This window comes from Canis lupus, chromosome 36 (assembly GCF_003254725.2).
Source record: "Canis lupus dingo isolate Sandy chromosome 36, ASM325472v2, whole genome shotgun sequence".
Taxonomy (NCBI): domain Eukaryota; kingdom Metazoa; phylum Chordata; class Mammalia; order Carnivora; family Canidae; genus Canis; species Canis lupus.
In genome coordinates, this window is record NC_064278.1 from 24,990,582 (window position 1) to 25,018,097 (window position 27,516).

At 37.3% G+C, this 27,516-nt stretch overlaps 1 protein-coding gene across 3 annotated transcripts in view; it reads right to left on the bottom strand.

Moving 5' to 3' along the window:
- Positions 1–27,516, bottom strand: part of CERKL (ceramide kinase like) — a 129,593-nt gene that overhangs the window by 73,295 nt on the left and 28,782 nt on the right. For all 3 annotated transcript variants that reach the window (XM_025460385.3, XM_035697466.2, XM_035697467.2), the window contains exon 2: positions 15,981–16,223. In XM_025460385.3, coding sequence (XP_025316170.1) covers positions 15,981–16,223 — 243 coding nt within the window. The remainder of the gene's footprint in view (positions 1–15,980; positions 16,224–27,516) is intronic.

Genomic DNA, 27,516 nt, shown 5'->3' on the forward strand with positions numbered 1-27,516 from the left:
CTCTCTCTCTCTCTCTCTCTCTGACTATCATAAATAAATAAAAATTTAAAAAAATAAATAAATAAAAAGTCAGTCTACTAAAGGGAAGAAAATATTTGCAAATGCTGTATCTGATAAGGTGTTAATATCCAAAATAAATAAATATATAAAGAGCTTATACAGCTCAATCAAAAAAAAAAACTAAACAAATCAAAAAACAAAGCCCAACAATCCAGTTAAAAAATGGGCAGAGGACTTGAATAAACATTTTTTCAAAGAAAACATACAGACAAAAAAAAAGAAAGAAAGAAAACATACAGACGACCAACAGACACATGAAAAGATGCTCAACATTACTAATCAACAGGTACATTAAATAAAAACTACAAGAGAAAGATATCACTTTACACATATCAGAATGGCCAGAATCAGAAAGACAAGAATGAGGATATGGAGTAAAAGGAGCCCTCATGCACTATTGGTAAGAATGCAAATTGGCACAGTCATTGTGGAAAACAGTATGGAGATTCCTCTAAGAGGTAAAAACAGAAATACACTATCCAGTAACTCCACTACTGGGTATTGACCCAAAGAAAACACAGAGGCACCTTTATGTTTGCTGCAACATTATTTACAATAGCCAAGATATGAAAGCAATTCAAGCTTCTTTCAATGGACAGATAAAGAAGATGATACACACACATATGCGCACACACAATTCTTACTTATTCACAGAAAAAGGATGAGATCCTGTCATCTGTAGCAACATGGATGGACCCAGAGGGTATTATGCTACGTGAAATAAAACAGAAAAAGACAAATACCATATGATTTCATTTACCTGTGGAATCTAAAAACCAACAAATGAATAAATAAAAAAAAAAAACAGAAAACAGACTCATAAAAACAGAGAACAAATGGATGGTTTCCTCTAGCAAGTGGGCAAAACAGGTGAAGGAGAGTGGGAGATACAGGCTTCTAGTTGTGGCATGAATAAACAATAGGAATAAAAGATACAACACAGGGAATACAGTCAACAGTATCTTACAGGGGGTGGTCCCAGTTAAACAGACTAAAGTGACTTAGGAGGGTTCTTGCTAAAAATGCATTTTTACAAAGAAGTGTACAGACGCATCTAGGAAAATTTTAGGAGCCTGATACATGCATAAAATTAGCTCTGTATTATACAAGATAATAATATGTGTTCCTAAAAGCTTAATAATTCAATATAAAAAGAGGGGGAAAAATCTAAGGGATACTGTCCATCAAAATGATACTGATTTAGGACTTTCATTCTGGGAGATTATGGCAGCTGCCTGAAGCAAATTTTGCCTGCAAACTCTCGTCCAAGATGTCAATTTGTCCTAAGTTTATTTATAAATGTAATGTGTTCTCAATAAAAATACCCAGTTTTATTTTCCAGATCTAGACAAGCTCATACTAAAGCATTTATCTAAAAATTAACCTGCAAAAATAGGGAGAAACACTGGGGGTGGTGGAATGGGAAGGTCTACAAGGAAAACTAGTCCCACCAAATAATGAAACATACTGCAAAATCTCTTTAAAATAAGCACTGGTGCATGAATAGATAGACCCAGTGGGACAGGAAAAAAAAAAAAAGAAAAGCCCATAAATTGACCCACATACATTCAGAAATTTGATATATGATAAAAGTGGTATCTCAAAGCCCTGGAACACAGACATTTTAGAAAATGGTGTTAGGACAACTGGATGATTATTTGGGAGAAAAAGTAAGGTCCGTACCTTACACTACATATAAAATAAGCCCCAAATAAATTAGAGATCTACAATTAAACTTTACAAGTACTAGAAGAAAACATGAATTATTTTCTCTGTGATCTGGTGTAAAGAAAGGCTTTCTGCCAGGACTCAAATATCAGATGTCAAAAAGAAAAACAGTAACAAATTTGACAACATAAAAATTTTAAAACAAAATCTTTGAATCAGAAGTCACTATGAAGGGGAGGAGGGCGGGGGGTGGGAATGAATGGGTGACGGGCACTGGGGGTTATTCTGTATGTTAGTAAATTGAACACCAATAAAAAAAAAATTAAAAAAAAAAAAAAAAGAAGTCACTATGAGGGCAGCCCGGGTGGCTCAGCGGTTTAGCCCTGCCTTCAGTCCCCCCTGGGGACCCAGGATCAAGTCCCACATCAGGCTCCCTGCATGCAGCCTGCTTCTCCCTCTGCCTGTGTGTGTGTGTGTGTGTGTGTGTGTGTGTGTGTGTGTGTGTGTCTGTGTCTCTCATGAATAAATAAAGAAAATCTTAAAAAAAAAAAAGAAGTCACTATGAGTAAAGAACAAATATATATCAGGAGAAAAATACCTGCAACATACATTGCAGGAAAAGGCTAATAAAGAGAACTTTTTAAAATTAAAGAAAAAAACCCTAAAAGTATTACAGAAAAATAGGCAAGTAATATGAATACAATTGAGAAGATATTTAAAATTGCCCTTTGAATGAATGAATGAATATAAAATGGCCCTTAGCCATATGAAAATATCTTTGACTTCATTCCTACCTTTTAAAAAATGCAAATTCAAACTTTATTAACACACTATTTCTTACCAATAACACTGCAAAATTTCTAAAGCATGAGAGCACGGTCTGTTGGTGAGCAGTCACCTGTATTCACTGCTGATAAACACGAAAAATGGTACAAATTCCATGGCAGAGAACTTGCCAGTATCTAGTAAAACTACACATGCATTTACTCTTTAACTCAGAAGTCTATTTCTATAAATTTACCTTCCAGATACAATATGTACAAAATTATTTCTTGCAGATTTTGTTACTGTAGATATTAGAAACAATCAAAATGCCCAAACAGGAGAAAGTAATGAATAAAATATGGAAGAGACCATACAATTTTTTATACAGCTATTAAAAAAACAACAAAAGAATAAAACAATGAGCTTTCTATGAAGTGATTTTCAGTATATGTAGTCAGTGACAAAAAGCAAAATACAGAAAATCTAACCATGTGTGTGACTTTTTATATAAGAAAGGAATTTTAAAAATCGGTACTTCTGATAATTTTGCCAAAACAAATGTAAGATAAACCAGAAACTAATGGAACTAGTACCTTAAAAAAGGATGAAATGAAAAGGATACTGAAGGAGTTTTGTTCTTTTGGAAACATGTGTATGTTCTACACATTCAAAAAATATAATTAAACCAATGAAGATGGAGGGGGAAAAAAACCCTAAAACTGAAAACAGAGTCAAATAAATAACATATATATCAGAAGAGAAAAAAGCTAATCCATATTAACCTTTGAGCATGGTAATTAAAATGTACTTTAAGTTGAAATTGAAAATATATTGAAATTTCAAAATTCCTTGTATGTAAAAAGTCACATACAACATAAAGTCCTCTGAACATTGCTTTTTTTCACCTAACTACGTAGAATAAAAATCACTCCATATCACTTCATGAAGAACTCATTGTTTTCGGTCTTAGGGGCCACGAAAAGCAAACAACAACAAAACAAAAAACCCAGAACCCTGCCAATACATCTTGAGCTCATTTTGGCAGGATTATTTTTCAAAGTGGTATGGTTGCAGCTATTCTGGAACTATCCTGTAACTATGAGGTGATTGAACAAGTGGACAAATGTGCTGCTGCTGGGACTCAGAGCTCTTCCTGCGGAAGAAAGGAGATACAAATATGGGAAGATGGAAAGGAGATAAACAAGGAAGAAGACAATAGGGTGGATTAGAATTATAGTTATCTCTACCAAGGCTGAATTCTATGCAGTATTTCCTAGCTCTGCCTGCTGCAAGACCCTAGAAGTTACGACATCCTAAGAGCAACGTGCGTATATACCCAGCCGCCTGTCCAGTTTCCCAAAACCATCCTATCCCCACCCCTCCCACAAAAGGAATCCCAACCCCTTATGGAAATGGCTAATTCCAGGGCTGGGGCAGCCAAGGTACAAGATAAGTCCAGAATATCCTGTTGTGCCAGAAAGTGAAGACATGCTCCCAAATTGATGGAAACACGTTGAAGGAACTTAGGAGTCAGCTTTAAAGGGTTCCCCCCCCCAAAAAAAGGGTTCCCCAAAATGTCTTCATTTCTATACTTGCATCTACCACAGCAAGAAATCAAGAGTCCTCTTTCTCGCTCTTGAACCAGCTGATTTCAGGACAAAAACATTTGAATTTTCTTCTTCCAGGTCTGACACCTAACACTGCCAGGTCAGTTTCAGCCCTCACTATTTATGGATACGCTAGTTAACTATAAGAAAATCTTTGTAGTTGCATAACATTAATATGAGCAAAGCTCATTGTTTTAACTAAAAGTCAAATACCGAATGACATTTTAGAACCAAGCAGCACTCAAACATATAGATCCCATATCACATACGCACTAACTGTAGGCATCTACTTGGTCACCATCCATCACTCTGAGTTTTTATATATGCGATGCCCAATTAGACATGTGGCCAGGGTAGGAATTATAAGGATAGTAGGATTTGACCAATATATCAAAAATATAACAGTTCAGTAGGTTGAGATTACATTTTCTTTGAAGCAATATTACGGACTATGGAATATGCCTTCTAACCTTTACAGTGTAACGATGGTATGACGGGCTGGGGAGCCAAACCACCCAGGTTTTGAATCCCAGTTCGACAGTTTCACAGTTACGTGACCTTGTGCAAACTCTCTACCCTTCTGTCTCCTGTTCTCCGTCTCAAAAATGTGAATGATAACAGTACCTGTCTCAAGGATATGTGGAAATTAACATCAGTTGGTATATGTGAAATATGATGATGACAAGAATAATGATGGATTCTGTTAGTATTTTAGTATATATTCTATAGGAACTAACAATCTCTCTCATCCTCCTCTCTGAGAAGATGATGTTTAAACTTAGTTTTGAAGGGCTAAAAAGTTTGGGAATGTAAATTCTAAGGAAGCTCAACAAAAACTTGGAGACCTATGTGACAAGAACAGCTATCCTTACCGAGTACCCACCATTTGACATGCGTTACATGTTTAGATATTATAATAACCCAGCTAGGTTGGCCTTATCAACTTTATGTCACAGCTAGGAAGCCAAAGGCTCAGAGAAGTTATGAAGTAAAATACATAAACAAGTGGCAAAGCTAGGAACCAAACCTCAATTAGCCATTAGTACTTACAATATGTGATAAAAATCCCATCGGTCGCAATGACTCACTCATAAACCTGGCAATGATAGACTTTCCATCCATTTAAGTAAAAGGAGGACAAAAAGAGGAACCAGCCATGCTGTCATCTTAGAGTGATCATCCTTTCCACCCATCTGTTCTGTTAGGACTAAGTCACCCTATTTCTGACAGATTGATTAGTATCCATGGTGAGCAGTCTAAGTTTCGAAACAACTTGTGGAGTTTGAACTTGAAAGTCTTTATGCACAGAAAAATGGAAATATTTTTGATATGATAGGCACTTCTGAATGAAGAGTAACACTTTTGGGAAGAAAATCACTAGTAAACGCTGGGCATGCTATCCCGTCAGACTGTCTTCAACCTTCCAGTCTTGCTGCTCCAAGTGTGGGCACGTGGGCAACAGGAAACCTTCTCCCCTTTGGCTGCACAGGGTCCTCTCTTCGGCAAGATCAAAGTTTTACTACTTTTTTTAAAAGATTTTATTTATTTATTCATGAGAGACACACAGAGAGAGAGGCAGAGACAGGCAGAGGGAGAAGCAGGCTCCCTGCAGGGACCCCGATGTGGGACGCGATCCCGGGACCCCAGGATCACGTCCTGAGCTGAAGGCAGACACTCAACCACTGAGCCACCCAGGCATCCCTCAAAGTTTTAGTATTATCTACCTTTCCCAGCTGACCAATTTCATCAGATTCTCATCTTCCAGAAGATCTTCAATCTACATGGCCCATTGATGTCATCCCTTCCAGTATTGCCAAGACGTTTAAAATATATGTATTTGACAATGTATAGTTAGTTCCAAATACATGGCACCGTACATTCCACTTTGCCTTTTAAGAAACCAAGACCACTCTTTTAAAAAAACAATGCATTAAAGTTTTAAATCTTTCTTTGGGGAGGCAGTGTAGCATAGTGAAAAACAGGTGGATTTTAGAGTCACGAAAGCCTGGGTTTGAATCTTATTTCACCCCTTTATAATCGTGTGACCCAGTGCAAGTCAATCAACCCCTGATAATTGTTTCCTTAGCTATCTGTAGGTATTAAAAAAAAATCCCGACCATGATCAACGTGTTGTGATAAAGATTAAATGAGCTGCCTTATGTTAAAAGGAGCTGGGACGATGCCTAACACACACCAGAGAAGCAATATATTCAGTTCACTTTACCAACATTTACAGAGTTAGGCAAACATTTATAACATAACAAACATTTATGGAGTACTTACAATATGTGAAACCCAATTCCACATGCTTACAAAATCTGTGCTCAGAAGAGCTTACAGTCTAATAAGGTATCACCTACATATGCCAACAATTAGAATGTAAGCAACCACACATCCTATTAGAGGTATGGGAAGGGCCACCAAACATTAAAGACAGGTGTCTGATTTTGCCGTGTGGCTCAGCTTTGCAGAGGATTGGCTGGTGACACCACCTGAACTGCAAACTGGACTTCACTGGGCAAACAGAAGATCACAGAAACAGATAAGGAAACTTGGCCCCTTACTTAACAAGTGGGAAGGCACTGAGGTGCAGGAGAATGTGGCCTGACATTAGCTGCTGCAAAGAGCGCAGGAACCCAACCTCACAAGTAACCTTCACTTGTGCCCACCTCTTCTCTTTTCATCAGAAAAGCAATGACCGCATATGACTAGTAGAAACAGAAGAGATGGTTTTTTTTCAAATTTCACAAATTTCCATTTAAGGTAATTTTGCAAAGAAAAAATTAAAAATAGGAGATTTCTCTTTCATGATGATAAGTAAGGACAAATAAATGGTTGATTTGAAAATCCTGTCACCATGTTTCAGCGTGTAGCCATCGCAAATATCCACCTACCTGCCTCCAACGCCAACAAATATACTCATACGAGATTATAACTCCTGGAGTTACACATAATATCTGTATAAATAACATGCAATTCCATTAGCATTAATGGTAGTCTAATGAATGCCAGGGGGCTTAATAATAATTTGTCACTTAATATGAAATATTATGTATTTCCTACTTATGCATACTGTGAGGATGCTGCTTTATTACTCTTTTACTTCATTTCTTTCCAGTGAAAAAGTTGTTAAATGACAATCCATTATACTCTCATCTAAGGACTGATGCCACTTGTAATCTCTCCTGTAGGCTTACAGCATCTGTGATTTGCTTAGGAAACTCTGCTAAACATAAAGCCTAGAAATCAGTCACAAACCATTATTTTTAGATGTTTTAAAATCCCTTTAAGCTAATAAAAAGGAACTGGTATAATATTTTTCATAAGTGCATGCCAAATCATTGAAAGGGACCTGAGAAACCTCAATAATGGTGATAGTCATGATGAGGAATTTTTTTTTTAGGATGAAGAGATGCATTATAATGTCACTGCTCACCCTAAATGTTGGGGGTCAGCATTAGAACTCAAGAAGCTAGAGTTCTGAATCATAATCTGGAGGGGGAAAAAAAAACTAGAAAGTGATAATCTTCAAACAAGACAATACAGCTGTTTCCTTATAAGAATGGGGTTTAAAGTCTTTCTTCTTCAGGAGACAGTGTAAGTTGTACAGTAAATAAAATATATTTAGGAATTATAGAATATACCACTGACCTGGTAGGTGACAGTACATTAGCTGAGGGTTCATGCTACAGATTCAGATGGATCTGGATTTGTTCCCAGCTCCTCCGCCACTTATCAGCTCTTTAACCTCAGATTAGCAAAATTTTAGACTATTTTAAGCCTTAGTGTTCTCATGTATAAACTAAGAGATAATGAGTATAATAAAAATTTAATTATCCTATTTGCTGTCATGCATTATTTTAATTCCTCGAACCTCAAAACAAAATTCCTAAGTAATATTCCCCTTTCTACATGAGAACACATTTGTAGTTTTTGATACTATGAGGATTTAATGAGATAATTAATAAAAATTACTTATAAAAGTGGCACATAGTAAATGCTTAATAAATGTCAGCTATTATCATTAAGATTTAAAATTTTACAATAATGACCTCTCTATAATTGAATAAAGGAAGAAACGTTAACTAATTTATTTAACAGCATGAAAACTTAATGTAACGTATTGCTGGAAATATTTAAAGAAATTCTTATTTAGCCTTTGAATATAATCACATGGTAAAATGTGACAAAGCATATCTAAATATCTTCCCCAGAGAGGGAATTTAGTTATACGGAAGGCAGAGTCCAAAGGACTTTCATTGAGCATGAGAATTTGAAATATCTCAGAAATGACTTGAGACTATACCTCTTAACTCCTATTCTCAAGATACTCCATCAATGACTGAAGCAGGGACATAATTTTCTTCTATAAGGTACCAATTAGTTGTTTTAAAATATAATTATAGTCAATTACATGCAAAAACATAGTCCTCCCTTAGGATGAAAGTGCTACAGAGGGCAATAAGAAGCTCTTGGGAAGATGGTCCTGTGTCACTCATCCCAAGTACAAACAACATTTTGCATTTCTTTAGAACTAATTTTAACTTGCCTTTCAGCTGAGGGAGTAATGGCTATGATTTAGTGCAGATGCTAGTAAGAAAGAAATGTCAAGAAGAGAAACCCTTGGCATGCTTCTGACACCCTTCACCAGGCTCCTGGGAACCAGTCCCAAGGTAATAGCCTTGGAAAATCAGTGATAACCTTTCAGGACTCAGGAATAGGTATTGGCTAACCTTTAAGAATATTTAACTGTGATAAATCCCTGCAAAGATACCTTTTTAACTGTGGAGTACGGAGTTTTATATATGTTCACTAAACCAAACTTCTGTTCAAATCTTTGACATCTGTGGTTTTTGGCCCTGACAACACATGAGAACCTCAAGGACCATAAGGCCACTGATGCTTGATCCACTGCATTTAATCAGGACCTATGAATTCTCAGAATCAGGAATAGCAAAGTCCTAAGGAGAATGAATCTTTAAAAAGATGAAATTCACACATATATGCCGTAGCAAAAATGTGATCCTTTTTTCAATTGTATCCTATTCTTTTATGTTTTTAATTTTTTTTTAGAGGGAGGAGGGACAAAGGGAGAGGGGAATGAGAGAGAATCAGGGAGGCTCTGCACTGGGTGTCCAATCTTACAACCCTGAGAACACAACCTGAGCCAAAATCAAGAGTCAGCTGCTTAACTGATGCAGCCACCCAGATGCCCTTAATATTTTAAAATCATTTTTAATATACTTATTTCATATTCTCTGCTTGTTCTAGCATGTGAAGTTCTTGGTGGGGGCTCTACTGCTCAAGTTTGTTATGTCTCGGGACTTGTGTTCACAGTGATTTTTTTACACTACTAATTGCTGGAAATGAAACAATGGCTCAACATGTCAAACTGGTTCAACATAAGAAGTATTTTTTCCTGTACATTATTAAGCACGATTTCCGTGAGCACAATTTATATTTTCAGTTAGAAATCTGATGCAATGCTTGGTTCAAAAAGATTTTGGTTTTAATACGTTAATATTCTTTGAGGAGCTAAGTAGTGTACTAATCATTAAGAATTCAATAGAAACTAGGTTAATTTCACTGCTTTTCCATGAAGGTCCAGCTAGAAAGCAATAAAAAGTTCAAGAAAGAAAAAAGAATCCAAACCTTTGAAGTAACCTTTTTAAACTCAATTTCAGTCTTTAATTTGATAAAATATATTTCCTGTATGTGCAAATTAATTTGTAAGCAATATTATATAAGGCTATGGATAAGAAAAATACATTTAAGTATATATTTAATAAGTAACTTTTATTGGAAAGAATAAAATTTCATGGAGAGTCTCTGCTGGCTCCAAATCTATAGTTGCCATAGTAAGTGTATATTTTGGTAGCTCAAAGACATCAAGTCTCTGTGTGCCCAGCCATCAGCCAAAAGACATGGATGACAGGTTAAAAATGCAACAAGGTTATCATCCCCAGGGATGACTAGATCAGAGTTTTCCCAATCAATGCTTTAGTTTGGGAAGCTTCCTTCAAACAAAGCCTACTCAGTCCTACTAAATATAAAACATATAAATTAGGAGCTACACTTGCCCAAGGGTGAGTGACAGGTACAGGTGGACTCCCCACCCAGGAGGCTCATCGTAGGGAATGGGGTGGTGACACTCCAGAGCTCAGTTTGAAACCATAAAGGCAGCAGATATCACAGGACTTTTGTTGGACAGAGTATTTCCTGTGGGACTGAACTTTGATATTTACACATAAATAGATATATATTTAATCAGTGTCTACATAATTTTAATATATATTGATGGTAAAAACATATCCAAAAATGATATACATAATTTTGATGTTCTACTCAACTGGTCCTAAATTACTTTTTTAGTGCTTCAAAAGAGAAACTACCCATATTTCATACATAATGTCTTTGCAGAAAACAACTTGTCCCTGAGGAGACAAGTGTTGCCAATTTCAAATAGCACACAATGAAATGTCTGAAGCTATCATACATTTGACATATAACAACTGCTTATTTTTAACTAATCATTATAATGTTGATCTTCAGTTTATTTTTCCTTATAAGTACATCATTTGGCAACATATTCAAGTTAAACTTCCTATCAGTCTGTTCCCCTGTTAAGAAAAATTCTGCTGGATTCACAATAATATAATTGATATAGCCTGGATTAAAAAAAAACTCAAAACATATTTTACTATAATTTTCTGACACAAGACAATATTATACAAAAATCAAATTTTAAGAAACCCAGGCTTTTGCTATCAAAGAAAGCATCATTTAAAGACCAACATTATTATCCCATGGAAAAAGTTTTGACATTTGGGGAAATGAGGGAAAAAATTACTCTTCTTAGGAATAATAAAACAAGTATTTAAGTAATTTTTCCATTTTTTCTATTTTTCATAGCTGTACACTGAGTGAGGCTGTTGAACAAGAGAGACTACATTACGAGGGCAAAATGTACTCAAATATGGCTTATTTATATTAGCCTAGTTCATGAAATTAGCACTTAATGAAACAAAAATATTTCAGAAGTAACTAGATATGTGTTAAAAATGCTTCTTTTAATTATCTCTGGGTAACTATTAAATATTATAAATAAATTAGCAAAACCTAAATATAACAACAAAATTCAATGGTCCTATTTTAGAACAGGTTTGTTTTTGTTTTGAGAGCACACCTTCTATTTTGTTGTTATTCTCGCTTTTGTCTTCTCTGACCTTCCCTCCCCACCCCACACTTTTTTTTTTTTTGAGAGAGAGAGAGAGAGCGTGCAGCAATGGAGGGGGATGGGGTGGGGGTAGAGGGAGAGAGAGAATCTTAATCAGACTCTACCTCCAGCTCAGAGTCCAAATGGGGCTCAATCTCAAGACCCTGAGATCATGATCTGAGCCAATATCAGGAGTCAGATGCTGAACCAAATGAGCCACCCAGGTGCCCTTTCTCTATTTTAATATATATCACCCAAGATTCTGTATTTAGCCCTTTTCTTTTTTTTAATAACTCCATACTACTTCCTTATAAGCTTTCATCATGCCCAGCCTACTAAACATCTCCAACAGGATATTGTAATATATCCCAAATGTGTCTAGAAACATTTGAACATTTCCTTCAAATCAACCAGTGTTCTGATTTCATTTTGTCTGTTTAGGACATTACCATTCTCTAAGTTATTTGGGGATGAGACTTTAGAATTTTTTTTTTTCAATCTTTTTCCTTGCTTCCTCAACCTTCTTAGGCCTCCACTAGAGATCAACCAGTTCATTCGTGCAAAGTCGGTCAGTTCTAAGTGGCCCTGGACATCACCCGGGGGGTACTTTGTTTTATCCTTCTCTGTAGGGTACCTGTCAAAACACCTACGAAAATGGGGGCGCCTGGGTGGCTCAGTCAGTTAAGCGGCCGACTTTTGATTTCAGCTCCGATCATGATCTCAAGAGTCACAGGATTCAGCCCAACATTGGGTTCTGTGCTGGGTGTGGAATCTACTTAAAATTCTCTCCTCTGCCCCTCCTCTCTTTCCCTTTCCCTCACTCTCTCTCTGTCCCTCTCCTGCCCTCCCTCTCTCCCTCTCAGAAAAAGAAAAAAAAAAAAAAAGCTTATGAATATGCTTTAAAGTAGGTTATGGTTTCTAAAGAAAAGATTGGCTCTGGGTCCAGAGAAGCTTGCAATTCACCATTTCCAGGAAACCCAAATATGCAGAGACTGGATCACACCCTAATTGAATAAAAAATTAACATATCTAGTGTACACAATGCTATATTTAAAGGTTGTGCTTATTTATCTTTGTATTACAGGTATTGAAAAAAGCAGAAAAGAACTGTATTAAATTACTTTCACCACAGTAACTATATATTATGCTTATCAGTGACTATATACTAAATTGCATTTCTTAAAGATTTTAATTTCTGAATCAATGGTCAATGGTTATGCTCTGTCATATCTTCATTGTGGCCCGTAACACATTTATAATATATATTTTCTTTTCTGTCTCCCAGATCAAGAATGTCCTATACAGGCATATACCATATCCATTTTTGTATTCCCAACAATGCCTGATATAAAATGTGTGTTACATGAATTAAGCTAATATAGCCTATTAGTCAATAAAGTCATGGTGACTTTTCTATTATTAAGAATAAAAAAAAGATGCTTGCTCAACTGTGTTTAAAAAGAACTGAAATGTAAGAGGATTTAGTTTCAAATAAGAATTGAAATAGTGTTAAGACTCCCTTTTTATAAATATATAAACTGTAATCTGGTTACTTTTCATCTAGGTCTTAAAACTTCAAATATTTGAGAATTGTCTTTTTCCTCCTCCTAGTGCTGCCAATTTGTTCTTTTCTCAGGAATTTATCACATCTTATTCATTGCTCCAGTTCAAAAGAAAAGTATGTATATTTAAAAATAATTCTTAATATCCAAACATGCTATAATTGTTAGATGAATTAGTCTAAAGGAGAAACTAGGTGAGGCTTTTGATATTTTCTTCATGTTTATCTTAACAGAAGAAAAGGGAAGGGATGTAGAAGATTGGCAGAAAAAAAATTTCACTTGCTGATTAAAGACATCATTCAAAATACACCCATACAAAAATATATTTTTTTAAATCTGATTTTGCCACAGGACCAGTTAAAAGCAAGGTTTGGGGACTTAAAATAGTGATATCTGATTCAAACATAAGTTATTTATATTTTTATGATATACATTTCTACATATTGTTCCCTCCTCCCCCCTCCCCCCAAACTTAAGTCAAGTCTGGTGTAAATACAAATTTGTTGGGAAGGGATTTTTAAAAAATTGGAAATCAGCGATCTGCCAAACCTGGTTCAGTGTAGCAAGGAATAGGGACAGTGAATGTGAGATGGAAGGAAATAGACCCAACTCTGCAAATGAGAGCAGGAGAGAACCAGGAAGAGCAATCACCCTCAGCCTCTCAAGAAAGACACAGGCCGCCCCCCTCCCCCCGCCCCGCCCCACTTCTGGAATGAGACTTGAGCCAACTGTGCTTGTCTCTCAGATGATAGGCACTTTGGTGAACACATGCATTACACAGATTTGCAAGTTAAAAAAAAATTCAGGAAAATGTTCTAAAATTGTAACCTTAAACAGGAATGTTGGTATTATATGAAGTTTGGTAGAGAGATTCAGAGCTATAATCATATGATGAAACTGACACAGGACTATGGGGCTTGGACATAAAGAGGAGTTCCTCCTACAGGACCTGGTAAGTCCACTTGAGAGCAAAGTCATTCATTCCAACCATCTTGGTTAGGTTCCTTTATTTTATTAGAGAATTTCAACTGTCTGTTGTTTGCTTGCATTGGTTGACTTCAAATGTCAATGTATTTGCTTTAATCATTGTCCTGTAGGAACCGTGCCAGAGTATATGACCTCATATATTTTACTATCTCCAACTCTTACCCAAATCATTTATTTCTTTGTTTTTTCTATTTTTTTACTTTGTTTTTTTCCAACTCTTATCGAAATCAAAGTTACAAAAAAGTAACATTCCCTGCAGATTATATCCTAAAATATATATAAATGTATTCATCTCTATAATTTTCCTAGATTTTAATCCTAGGAACCAAAAAAACCAATGGTTTTGGAACAAACCAAAAAAAATCATTCATAAAGCTGGAAAAATATTTGGACAATGTTTTTGTGTTTTGTATGTAGCATGTGTGGTCTATTTCAATAAGCCCCTCTACTCCTATAAAATTGCTTTTACTAAATTGAGCTTTGTTGTGATGTCCTCTACTTATTATTGGTTTTATAGGTGAGATACATAGAGCAAGTTGCCCCTTAGGTCACTCTGTTAGCCTTTCATAAGCCCCATGGGAGAAGATTTCCTCAGATCTTCAGTGAAAGAAAGAGTTTTGCCCCTCCTTATCAAATCACATTCTTATTTTATAGAACATGAAAGTCTCAAGAGTACCTGCCCAAAGAAATTTAATTGCGCTTACTAATTTATTTTATTTAAGCTTTTGAAAATCTCTTCCTACAGGAATATAAAATAAAACACTGTAAAAGACCCACCGTTGAAGTGAATGCTTTTCATTAAAAATATATATTCACTATGTTTCCATAGATGTGAACTATACTATGGCCTCTATAGTTTTCCACCTTCTTGAAAGAATCAGCTCTCCTGGAAGGTGCCAGAGGAGCTAACACGGAAGCATGGGTCCACTTAGTAACAGGGTCTCCTAGTTTTAACGTCACTTCAGCTCATTGTCTATAGGCCTAATGTTATCAGGTGGTTGCCTTTGGCCAACTTGGGTCCTCGGTCTTGATCAACGACACCTGGCCTGCAACTTTCTAACATCATCACATGCCTGTGCTTTGTCTGGCACCCCTCTCTGCCCTGTGTCATCTTACACCAAACTGCACCATCAACTACACCAGCTGTCTCTGCCCTGATCCATCTGGCAAACAGAAAGAAATGGGCTAAAAAGGAAACAAGACTTACAAATGTATGAGGAAAAAAAACTAATCCTGAAATTCAGTTTGATTATATCTTAACTAGATATGTTCTAGAAATCTAAATTGCATATTTGTATTCATGAATTTTATTTAGCATCTAAAATATAAATGCCATTTAGAAATTTCAGATATGTTAAATTCATTCAGAGATAATATTTTGGTACGTATATTCTCCCCCTTCTGGATAGTAACCTCTAGAAAAATCTACCCTTAAAGAGATAAACTGTTATCCTCAAGCCACCCAGTACATATACACACTTGCCGTCAGTACATTCATGGAAAAAAAATAATTCTAATATAAAATCAAGAGACATGAATCGAAAAATAAATATGCTTTAAAAAATAATTCAACTGAACTAAATTACTTAAGAACTGTGTTATTTCAAATTATTAAAGCTTCTTTGTGGAAGTGGTCATTCAAAAGTGTCAGTGCCCAATTCATTCTAGGAGACTAGCATTACCCTGACACCAAAAGCCAGATAAAAGATACAAGGAAAAAAAGAGACAAAATTACACACCAATATCTCTTATGAATATTGATATATAAACTTTCAACAGAATACTAGCAAACCAAGTTCAATAACATATTAAAAAGATTATATATCATGATCAAGTGGGATTTATTTCTGGAATGCAAGGATGGCTCAACATACCAAAATCTACACCACATCAGCAGAATGAAGAAAAAAATATGATTATCACAATTGATGTGGAAAAAGCACATAACAAAAATCAACAACTTGCGTGATAAAAACACTCACCAAACTGGGAATAAAAACAGTCTTCACATACTCAAGGATTGCTGTACTCATAAATACAGTATCATGTTCAGATTAATAACCTACAGCAAGTAAACCAAACTCATTAAAAAGTCCCATGAGGAGAAGTACTTACCTGCCAAAATTTTCTTGAACTGCTTAAACCATACATCACAGTGATCTTCACTTAAATTAATAAGATCAAGTGTAGAATCTTTTAATTTATTTTGTTCCTTTTTCAAACAAATGAAGAGTGTGATACCCAATAAAGTACCATTTCCCTGTTGCTTAGCAGAATAACGTCGTTTCAGTTTGACAGAGAATATGTCCTTGACTTCAATAAATTCTTCTTTACATTGAACATCACATTTGGAGTCACCTGAAAAAAAATTAAATTTTCTGATCAAAACCATTGTGTCCAGATCTTCTATGCATGAATTACAAAAAGTGAAACCCCACAAATCTTTATCATGTTTCATTTCATTGATTGTGCTTTATATCACTCCCTGTGTGAGTTGGGGAGGGAAGAAAAATTGGGTCTATTTTCTCAAGAATGAAAAGAGAGAAAGAGGCGCCTGGGTGGCTCAGATGGTTAAGCATCTGCCTTTGGCTCAGGTCATGATCTCAGGGTCCTGGGATCACGCCCTGTGTCAGGCTCCCTGTTCAATGGGGAGTCTTCTCTCTCTCATTCTTCCATTCTCTCTCTCTCTCTCATAAAATAAAATAAAAAAAATAAATAAAATAAAATAATAAAATAAAATAAAATAAAATAAAATAAAATAAAATAAAATAGAGGAAAAATGGCATTGAGTCCCTGTCATACAAGGCCTAGGAGATTCAAAAACTGAAGATACTCAATAGGAGAATTTCAAGAACTTAAAGCAACATTTCAATAACAGTAAATTAGCATTATGCAAGAGGCTCCTCGGCCCTAATCGGGACAGAATAAAATAATGGGAAGAGTAGAATTCATTAACAGAAGTGAGTTTATAACAAGTATTAAAGGTGAGGCGTACGGAAAAAGAGTACATACATTCCAGGTAAAGCAAAACATGTGTACAAAGGAAGCAGGGTGAGATCACTGTGCGAATCCCTGCCCATCTAGAAAGAACCATCCACCTGACTCACCACAGGCAGACTTTATTTCACAGTGGCATGAAAGTGTACTGGCTATGTCAACCACAGGTCAGAAAATAGGTTTTGTGGTAAAAGACCATTTCAACTGACTCTCAAAGTAGCAGTGTTTAAACTTTTAAAAAGTACTTCTAAAATTCCCACCCAGGCCAACACCCAGGCCAGAATCACAGGGACTGGTTTACCTTCGCCTGAAATAACTAAAAAAGTATGTGAGATACACGAAACATCCGTTTTCAGGGGGCCCTGGGTGGCTCAGTGGGTTAAGCTCCGCGTTCGGCTCAGGTCATGATCCCAGGCTCCTGGGATCGAGCCCCATGTTGGGCTCCCAGCTCAGTGGGGAGCCTGCTTCTCCCTCTCCCTCTGCCCCTCCTGCTCCGCTCATGCGCTCTCTCTCTCTCAAATAAATGAAAGAAAGAAAAGAAAGGAAAGAAAGAAAGAACATCAGTTTTCAGACACTGGGCCATCAGGTAGCCCAGGACAGCGGTCCTGAAAGAGGGGAAACAAAGGAAGCACAGGAGCACCCCAGGCTACTGCCTGGAGAGGGTTTCCAGGCCACAGTGTAAGTAGGGAGCCCCCAGGGAGCCCGGCTGTCTCCGTGGGTGAAGCAGGAATGAAGAGCACCTGGAAGCCCCAAGGACTCTGTTCACCAGGCAAATGGCTGGGGAGGGGAAAGCTGCAGGTGGGTGAGCTTTCTGCAAAGGCCCCCGCGAACCTTCAGCTGAGTATAAATGGCACATGTGCGAGACCAGGGGAAGAGAACTACCCAAAGGGTTAGAGAAAACCAAGCTCAGAGATCACACAGGCGCTGCCACCAGCCAAAGTGGAAAAACAGTGCAATCTGGGAGACACTGAGGACGGTCCTTGGAAGAGAACGGTCTCCTTCGTGAGCTAACTAAAGGTCGCTCTGATTCGAATCACCTAACAAAACTTAAAAGCAAACCTCAAAAGGATTAAACTGTTTCCGAGTAACAACTACAACCTACGATAAAGCTCAAGACTATAGGGATACAAAAATAGTCACCAACCTTACACAGCAAAACTCATAATCTCTCATTCAATCAGAAATCACAATGTGGGGCTCCTGGGTGGCTCAGCCCATTACGTTCCACCTTTGGCTCAGATCATGATCGCGGGGTCCTGGGATCCAGCCCCACATTGGGCTCCCCGCTCAGCGGGGAGCCTGCTTCTCCCTCTGCCTTGGGCCCTGCCTCCCCTCCCCCACCACCCCACCCACTCATGTGTGCACGTGCACACTGCCTCTAATAAATAAATTCTTTAAAAATAAAGAATGCACCAGGTGCATGGGGCACCTGGGGGGCTTAGTCTGTTGAGCATCCAGCTATTTCGGCTCAGGTCATGATCTCATGGGTCAGGGTCTGTGCTCAGCAGGGAGTCTGCTTGCCCATTCTCTCTCCCTCTGCCCCTCCTCCCACAGCACTCACACCCTCTCTCACATAAATCTCTCTTTAAAAATCACAATGCATATTTAAAAAGCAGGGAAAAACACGACCCATGATAAGAGGATAAAAGTCAATAGAAGCAGATGCAGAGATAACAGCAGCGCACAGCAGCCGCACAGGCCCTCTCTCGGTTCCCTTGGCCCTTCCACAGGCGTGGCATTCCCCAGTCGAGCAAGGGCTCTCAGGTGCATTAGGAAGCTGCTTCCCTGCATTCTCAGCGAGTGGGCCTCTCCCAACCATTCTGCAAACTACACCCGATTGTTCATAAAGCACACATACCACGGAAAAACAAGCCTTTTTCTCAATGGTTATGGTGGTGGGATAAGGTGAACCCGAAGGCGATTTGTCGGGCCTGTCACCTCCTCAGAAAGCTCAGGCTTCAAGTCTGGGTACAGCACATTTCTTCTGTCCCCCACTGAAAGCCGGCCAGGGTCTCTAGAACACTTGGGAGGGACAGGAGAGGTTACATCCTTCCTCTACCTTCAAGGATGAAAGGAAGCAGGCTTGTCAACGGTGCTTCTTCCAGGCCAATCTTACAATATTGATTATGACTTTGCCTCTCACACAAATTTCATATTTTCATGTAGTAGAACATACCGTAAGTAAGAGTTCCGTGGAAGGATGAATGGAAACCAAGAACCATTGGGGGAAAGAAAAAAATGGAAGTGCTGAAATAAAGTCCTCTTTTCAGTCCATGGAAGACCTATATTATAATCTGAATTATATACTGTGTGTGCGCTTTACCTTGGCAATAATTCAATGACTTCTAATTTAAAACCTCTTGTAGGGATGCCTCAGTGGCTCAGTGGTTGAGTGTCTGCCTTCAGCTTAGGGCATGATCTCAGGGTCTGGGATCAAGTCCCACATCGGGCTCCCTGTAGGGAGCCTGCTTCTCCCTCTGCCTGTGTCTCTGCCTCTCTGTCTGTGTCTCTCATGAATAAATAAAGTCTTTTAAAAAAAACTTGTAAATTGAAAATTTAAAGATAATACAGCAACATCCAAGATCAAACTTAGTAGTAAAAACCAGAAGAATTTCTGGAAACAGTACAGGAATACCTATGATCACTCTTACTATTCCCAATTACTCTGGACATTCTGGCCAATACAATATGAAAGAAAAGTGAAATAAAAGGCAATTGGTCATGGGAAGGGCAGAAGCGGGGCTAGAATCATGACTTTCTACAGATATCACAATATGTTTGCAAAATCCACAAGAATCTATTTAAGATCATTAGAACTAATAAGAATACCCAGTAAGGAAGCTGGTTACAAATACATCAATACCCAGGAAGAAAGCAGAATGGGGATAAGGAGATTTTATGCCAATGAATATATCACACCTAAGAATAAATTTAGCAAAATGATCCTGGACTTGTATGGGTCAGCGGAGGTTGGGGGGGTGGGGGGTACTATTCCAAACATACTGAGAAACAAAAGAACTAAATAAATGGAGACCTATTAAGTTTTAAGATTACATTTTTTTTTCTATGACAGTATTCTCATTATTAAATGACTACTTAAAATGCTATTCCAATCAAAATCTCAATGGTATTTTCTTTGATGTAAGGGGCAAGGAAACTAATCAAATGATTTGCAAATCTTCTCGGAATAAGTGTATTATATTAATGAAGAAAATGTTTTAAAAGTACAGTAATGAGGGGGGAGTATAGGCCTGATCAGATAGTACTATTTTGTAAAGCTGTAATAATTAAAACATCTAGGAATAGATAAAAGAAGGGTTCAAAGAAACTTGCATACGTTTAAAAAGTCACTAATGTGATAATGGTGGCATCTGAGCTCAGTAGGAAATATTCAGTAAAAGGCAATTCAGAACGGGTTAATCTCTTGAAAAAGAAAAAAAAATGAGCCCAATTTCATAATATATACCAGTATTTCTAGATTAGAAAGAACTTTATATACTCATAAATTAGTAAAGCCTAAGAGTGACAGTAAAAGCAGACATACAGAGATTGAGATACTTAACATAAAAATTATTCAATGCCCACCTGAAACCACTATAAAATGGCATGCTAATTACACTTCAAAAAAGAAAGGCAAAAAATTATTCAATCGCCTATAAAGACCTAAAGAACCATAAATAGATGGCATAAGCAGAAGCCAACCAGGCAGAACTATCTGCAACACATGACAGTTAAATAATCTATTTAATCAAGAAACGAAACACTTTAGTGGCAAAGTACATAAAAGACCCAAGCAGGCGTTTCACAAAAGAAGAAATGCAAATTGACCAATAGACATATGAGAAAGTTCAACCTAATTAGTAATCAAAGAAATGCAAATTAAAACAACAAGATACCAGTTTTTGCCTTTTAGATTGGCACAAGATCAAAAATCATGCTCGACGATGGTGCGGCTGAAAGGAACCAATCCCAGCGCTGGTGGGAATGCAAAAATGCTAACTGCTGGAGAACAAGTTGGGAATATGCATCAAAAGACTTCAAAATGTTAACTGCAGCAGTATTTATAATAGCAGAAATATTTAAAGCAATGTTCATGTTCTTCAAGAGGAGAATGGTTGAATCCGTTTTCTGCAGCTCTTAAATGAGCAAGTTAGGACTCCAGGGACATTCATGGTGAGAGGCATGAAAAAGTGGAACAAAGGCAAGGTACGAAGTAATCTGAGGGATTTCGTCTCACTTTCATTAAAAAGAAAAAACAAGACGCTCAAGTAGAGAACCCACAACAAACTCAGTACTGGTTACCTACTAAAGAGAAATATGAGGGAGTAGGGGATTAATTTTTTTCCTATAAACCTCTGTAACGTCCCTCTCCCTAATCAGCATTACATTTATAATTTTTAAAAATGCAGGAAAGGAAAAATGCTTTAAAATACGCATAGGTTTGATCCAGCAGTTCACTTTCAGGAATGTGCCCTAAGGGAATAAATAATATGCACAATTTCGCTAAAAGAATGCTTACCCAAGCATTCTTTGAGTGAAACCTAGAAACAAACTGTGTAACAGAGCAGCATCGGTTCTGTAAAATATATTCATATAATGCTATTCAAGTACAATGTAGAAATTGGACCAGAAGTGTCTAAAATAGCACTTTTCCATTTACTGAATTCACCACGCGTGTAACACACTTTCATATGCACATGTATGTGAATATGCATATGAAAACTCGGAATCGATTGTGATCTAGGTCGTGTATATGAATTTCTACCGTTTCTACGATGGGAGTATTTCTGTGGTCAATTGGAAAAGATGGTTTCCTTTGCTCATCCTACAATAGTTCCCGATCATGTCACTTGTAATGTTAAAATTCCACTCCCTAAAAAGGGTAGCGAATACCCCTGAGCACGAGCTACAGGCCAGGCGCGGCCCTAAGCCTACAGCTATCAGCTCAGTGAGCCCCCACAGCAGCCCTATGAAGAGGATGCGGTTTCCTCAACGAAAGGAAACGCAGGGGAGTTCAGGGGACTTGTCCACAGTCGTACCCCCGGTGGCTGGTCTCAACCACAGCTCCTCAGGGACACTGGGCCCACGTACACTCCTTCTTCAAGGGAGCACATTCTCATCTGACCCCCTGGATCTGTTTTTAAATCGAGTCAAACCTAGACCACCAGGCAAATCGTTGTTGGGTCTCTCACAGCAAAACAACCACCGTGTCCCTTAACAGTGGTACTTCCTCAGGGACTGAAGTGACTTCAGGAAAATGGGAAGTGAGGTGGAGGGGACAGGAGCTCACAGGCTGAGCATCCTGAGAATCCCCAGAACTCGGCCCCGCATGCCCTGCTCTCCTCCTCAGGCTCCTCCTGTCTTCCCCGCATCGGCCCACAGATTGCAATGTGGGGCGCTGACGTGAGGGTCCCCTTGCTGAGGTGACAGAGGAGACCAAGGGGAAGACCTGCCGGTTCGGAGCAAACCTTTCCCTTTTATTTGAAAGGAAAATAAGGGTCATTGATCTGTGACTAAAACATTGAACAGATTCCTAACAAGAGACGAGTGTTCTTCACCCTTGTTGGTGGCCGCAGCTCTACTGATCTCTCAGGTGCCCGCGTCCCACCCAGCCCTTCTGAGCTAGTCCTCCTGCAGCGTTAATCATTCACCCACGTCAATCTGCCCGGTTTTCTAAAATGGAATTCATTTAATATTGGATATAACTGTTTCCTAACACTTGAAGATGTGGAGAGTTGTAGGACTTTGACACAAAACTGTTTTGTTTTTGGGGTTTTTTTTGGTTCTGAATAATGGTCTTCAGGAATAAAACGTGTCAGAATTCTGTGAACTTGAATTTAAGATGTTTTTATATAAAGGCTGGGAACCGTCCATTGTTTACCAGACTAACCAGATATCAGATTAGGTGGTGCTTTTCTAGGTCTTTGTTTTTGAAGTTCTTAAGAAGGGAGCAGGGGCCAGCTGGCTCCGTGGGGCAGCAGGACACTGGTTTCCCAGACTTGAAAGAGAGCGAAGGCCAAAGGTTCCTCAGGTTTCTAGGTGGAAAGCCCTGAGGCTAACCCCACAGTGAAGGCTGAAGGTTCTGGAGATCATCTGATACGATAAACTGAAAAATCCCAAGGTCACTGTGTCTCCTCAATCCCCACTCCAAAACACTTATTCTTTGGGACACACTTAGAATACAGAAATATTTATGAGAAACAAGATTAAAGGGGAAAAAATAAAGCACTCAGAGAGAAGACTATGACTCTGGGTCTATAAGATTGACCACTTATCTATACCCTTTTCTGGGAGTATCTTAAAAATGATTTGGGCTCACTTTGTTCTCCATGTTCACCAGAAAAATACTGCTTTTCATATATAAACTATAAATCCATAAATGCTGAAAAGAATGGTGGTCCCATATCTCTGCCTAAATTTTTATCCACACGATAGCTGCTTGGCTCCGTGTTTAGCCACCTCTGTGGTAGCCCAATCAATTTCCACCACAAATAAAAGCAAATGTTTTCATAACTGTATGCAAAAGCCACCTTTCCATGTTCAACTTGTGTTTGGTTACAGATAGCATGTTACAACAGGAGTTAAAAAAAAATACTTTGGGGCATGTATTTTAAATTCAACTTTAATTTTCCCTTCGTGTTAAGAGAGATCGCTATTGGTGAAAAATGTGGAGTAAAACGTCATCCAAAAAATGATATTTGATAACAGTAGGTAAAAATACGGGAATCGTCTGCATACTTTTTCAGGTTATGAAAACGTAAACCTTAGAGAGGACATATAATTTTTCTTGGTGGCATGTGGTTTATTATTTGAAATCTATTGGTTCATTAGTATCATATTGGTTATAGCTAGTTGTTTCAGAACATTAACTGTCCTCTCACATTACTTACAGAGATACTGGGGACCATCTGTTCTTGCAAGGGATTTAAGTATATGTCTATTGGATATCATGCTATTTATTTAATTCAGCACCCACTTCCTATTGTTGTATTTTCTTGGGGGGGAAAAGTCAATTTAATTACAGGGAATAAAGATAACCTCTCCTAGCAGGTTACCCTGTCACCATGAGAGCAAAGCAGGACCTGCTTAAAGTAGGTTATAGTGGTTAACAAGAAGAGTATAACCAGAAACACTTAAGAATATTTAACAAAGGTTTAACAAAAATAGAACAGTGAATGGCACTTTTAAAAATATTACTGTAAGCCTAGGGCTTGTCTAAATCAATCTTGGCACATCTGTCTGACGCAGACCGTAAACAGGATTAGAGCTGGATTTATCTGCTTGGCGCTAATTGTGCTCACAGTTTCTGCACATGTCCACTCTTTAAAAATACTGCCTGAAAAACAGGCCTGCCTGATAGATGGCTCCCACAACATAGTGTAGACACACACTTATGCTATATTAGATGGTTAAGCAATGTGATGTCTAACAATTTTTTTGGCTCTTCAGAATTACTTATCTAATCCCCTAATTAAAAATACAAAATTCTGTTTGAATACACCACATACTGAGATAAATCTGTGAAGCAGGGGACCAATAAATTTGAATACACTTTAATTGTAAGAAGAAAACACAATTTAATTGTTAATAATCAGGTTAAACCAGAGTTTAAACAAATAGGGCTGCTCCTGTAGTTTACTGAAAAACCTTCACAATGCATTACTCTCCTCAAGAATTATGACATAACATTTGTTAGCAGAGAAAACTTCTAGATATGTACACATATCAAGAGTGACAAGAAATAGCATTCTTATCTAGCAAAAAGAAATTTCTATGTAGAGAGAGAGAAAATTTTAAACTTATCCTTTACAGGGAGAGATAGAGTGCCAGTCCGATATCCAAAAGTCATATTTTTATCACACCAAATAAAAAATTAATGCTCAATTTATATCTGCATTTTTTTTTCTACTTAGTCATTTTTATCATGTGTAAACAGCTTACATACTTTTAAGAATTTAAGCACTTGGAGATATTTAGGTATTTTAGAAAGAAGTCCAAAATAAACTAGTCCTTCAAAAAAATGTAGAAGTATTAGTCTTTGGTTTACAGATTTGAAACGGAGACAACATGTAATTCCTTATTCAAAACAACATTTAATGCCTATGATACAAAGTGATGTTAGCAATTTTAAATTACTTGGTCTGTTTAATCAATCATGGATACCACATAAAACTGATTTTTTTAAAAAAAAGAGTATAATTGAAAAGGTAGGTTAACTTCCAATCACAGACGATCTTCTGTTTTAAAGCTTTTTCTTGGTATGTAACTTATTCATGGTCTAAAGATCTTGTGGAGATCATAGAAACCAGTTTTACCCTAAATCGTAACCATTACTAAAAGGTATGTCTATGCTTTCACTGGTATTTTATACATACAAATAATCAGGGGAAACTCGCAAATTAGGTCAATCATTTAAATACTTAAACCAAAACACCCATCAGCAGTTCTCAGTGTAAAGTCTCAGAGGTTCTGGAGGGTCAAAGTGATTTTTACAATATTAAACACGCTCTGTGCCTTTTTCACCATGTTGGCATCTGCACTGATGGTGCAAGTGCAAAAGTGGTAAAAAACCCCGGTGTCAGCATGAATCAAAGCAGTAACACTAACTTTTACCACTAATTCTTGCATTCTTCACCAACCTCGAACTCCCAGTTTAAAAATAAAAAGGTCCATTTCACTTAACGGTCCTTGATGAAGTAGAAACACTAATTTTTTTTTGTTTTAAAATCTCTACTCTGGGATAGGGGGAGCACCTAGGTGGCTCGGTCGGTTGGGCCTCCAACTCTTGATTTCAGCTCATGTCATGATCTCTGGGTCATGAGTTGGAGCCCAGCATCCGGACCAGGCTCAGCAGGGGAGTGGGCTTGAGATTCTTTCCCTTTCCCTTTGCTCCTCCCATGGCTCACATGTGTGCATGTGCATGCGTGAGCTCTTGAGTGTTCTCTCTCTCTCCTAATAAATCTTTAAAAAAATAAAAGTAAAAAATTAAAATCTCTACCCTGGACTACATTTCTTTTTAATATCATGCGAGATGACATGGGAAATATGCATAATGAATTTCTGTTATAAATCAAAATGAGGATTCTCTCCAGGAAAAGCACTTACACCATTTGAGCTGCAATTGAACTAGCTGGTTTTGTGGAAGCCTTTTTTTACTTGAAAGATCGACTGACAGACTATGGTATTCAGACTTGAGTATTTGGCAAACATTTTCTGGGAAATGAACAATGTGAGCCAGTCACTAAAGAAAAACAGCTAAAAATGTTTGTTGTCGATGACAAAATTCAAGCTTTAGAGCAAAAATCAGAATTTTACAAAACGTGTATCACAATGAGCTTGACAGCTTCCCAATACTTCAAGAATTTTCTCATGAGACTGGTGGTCATGTTAATATTTCTAATATTTTTTAAAATACTGGTAATACTGGTCAACATCTGGAAGCTCTATTTAACTTAGTACATACCAAATTTTCCACAGAGCCACTGCAAGATGTTATAAAATTATGCATGAGTAAAATATTCAAAGTGCAAGACAGACCAATAAATTTTCAAATAGCCTAAAAGGGTTCATTAGTATGTTTTCAGATTCAACATTGTAACTAATCTTAATAAGTTGGCATGGAAGTTTTATTTTAGTATCAAAGAAGGATAGTCACAATTACCTGAAAACAGTTTTAAAATACTTTTTCTCTTCCCAATACACATCTATGTGAAAATGGATTTTCCTTATAAACTTTAAACAACACATCCACAACAGACTGAATGCAGGCACAATCTTGAAAATCCACCCGTGTTATATTAAGCACCTTATTAAAGGCAGCTAAGTTTTCTATTGAAGACATTTAAAAAAAAAAAAAACATAAGATAATGAAGTGGCATTGTTTTTTGTTGTTTTTTTTTATTTAGAAAATATGTTTAATAAGAATATTTTATGTTAAAAGGCAATGGATTACTGTTATATTTAATGAACAAATACTTCATATGTCTAATTCCTAATAAAGTACTGTAACTATAACTTACATAAACAAAAGCTCTTTGTGGTTTTCAATAACTTCAAGTTGTCAAGTGGTCCCAAGACTGAAAAGCTTAAGAACCCCTGGTCTATAGTGTTGTGAGCATAGGTCTAACCTTAAGAAAATATATCCTAAACATGGCATGATTCACGCATTTCATCTTTAATCATTTGAATCAAATATCTAAAATACTAAATTATTTTCAGACTCTGCCACAAGTCCCTATTACATCTGAAACCTAGTAAAATAAAAGTACATTTCAAAATTTCATGTTCTATAGTTTATATTCACCAATCACATTCTACAGCAGGCCTTGTCATGCAATGTGATCGGGTTTTGTCATTTTCACTTCCGCAAGAGCATTAATGTGCTACTTCCACTGGGACTATTTATTCCTTGACTTTATGATCTACTTAGATATTTGCCTCTGTTCTATATTTTCTATATCCCTTCCTTCTTGATTCCTTAGGAAAAACAAATGTTTTAAATGGTACCAATATAAAATAGGGCCTTGATTCGTCTTAACCTTGTACTCTATAGTCATTTGGGGGGGCATTATCAGTTCAGGTATGTATATCAGTTCATGAGATATACAGTTTATATACATCACACCAGATGGCTGTTGTGCAGATGCCCCCTTGA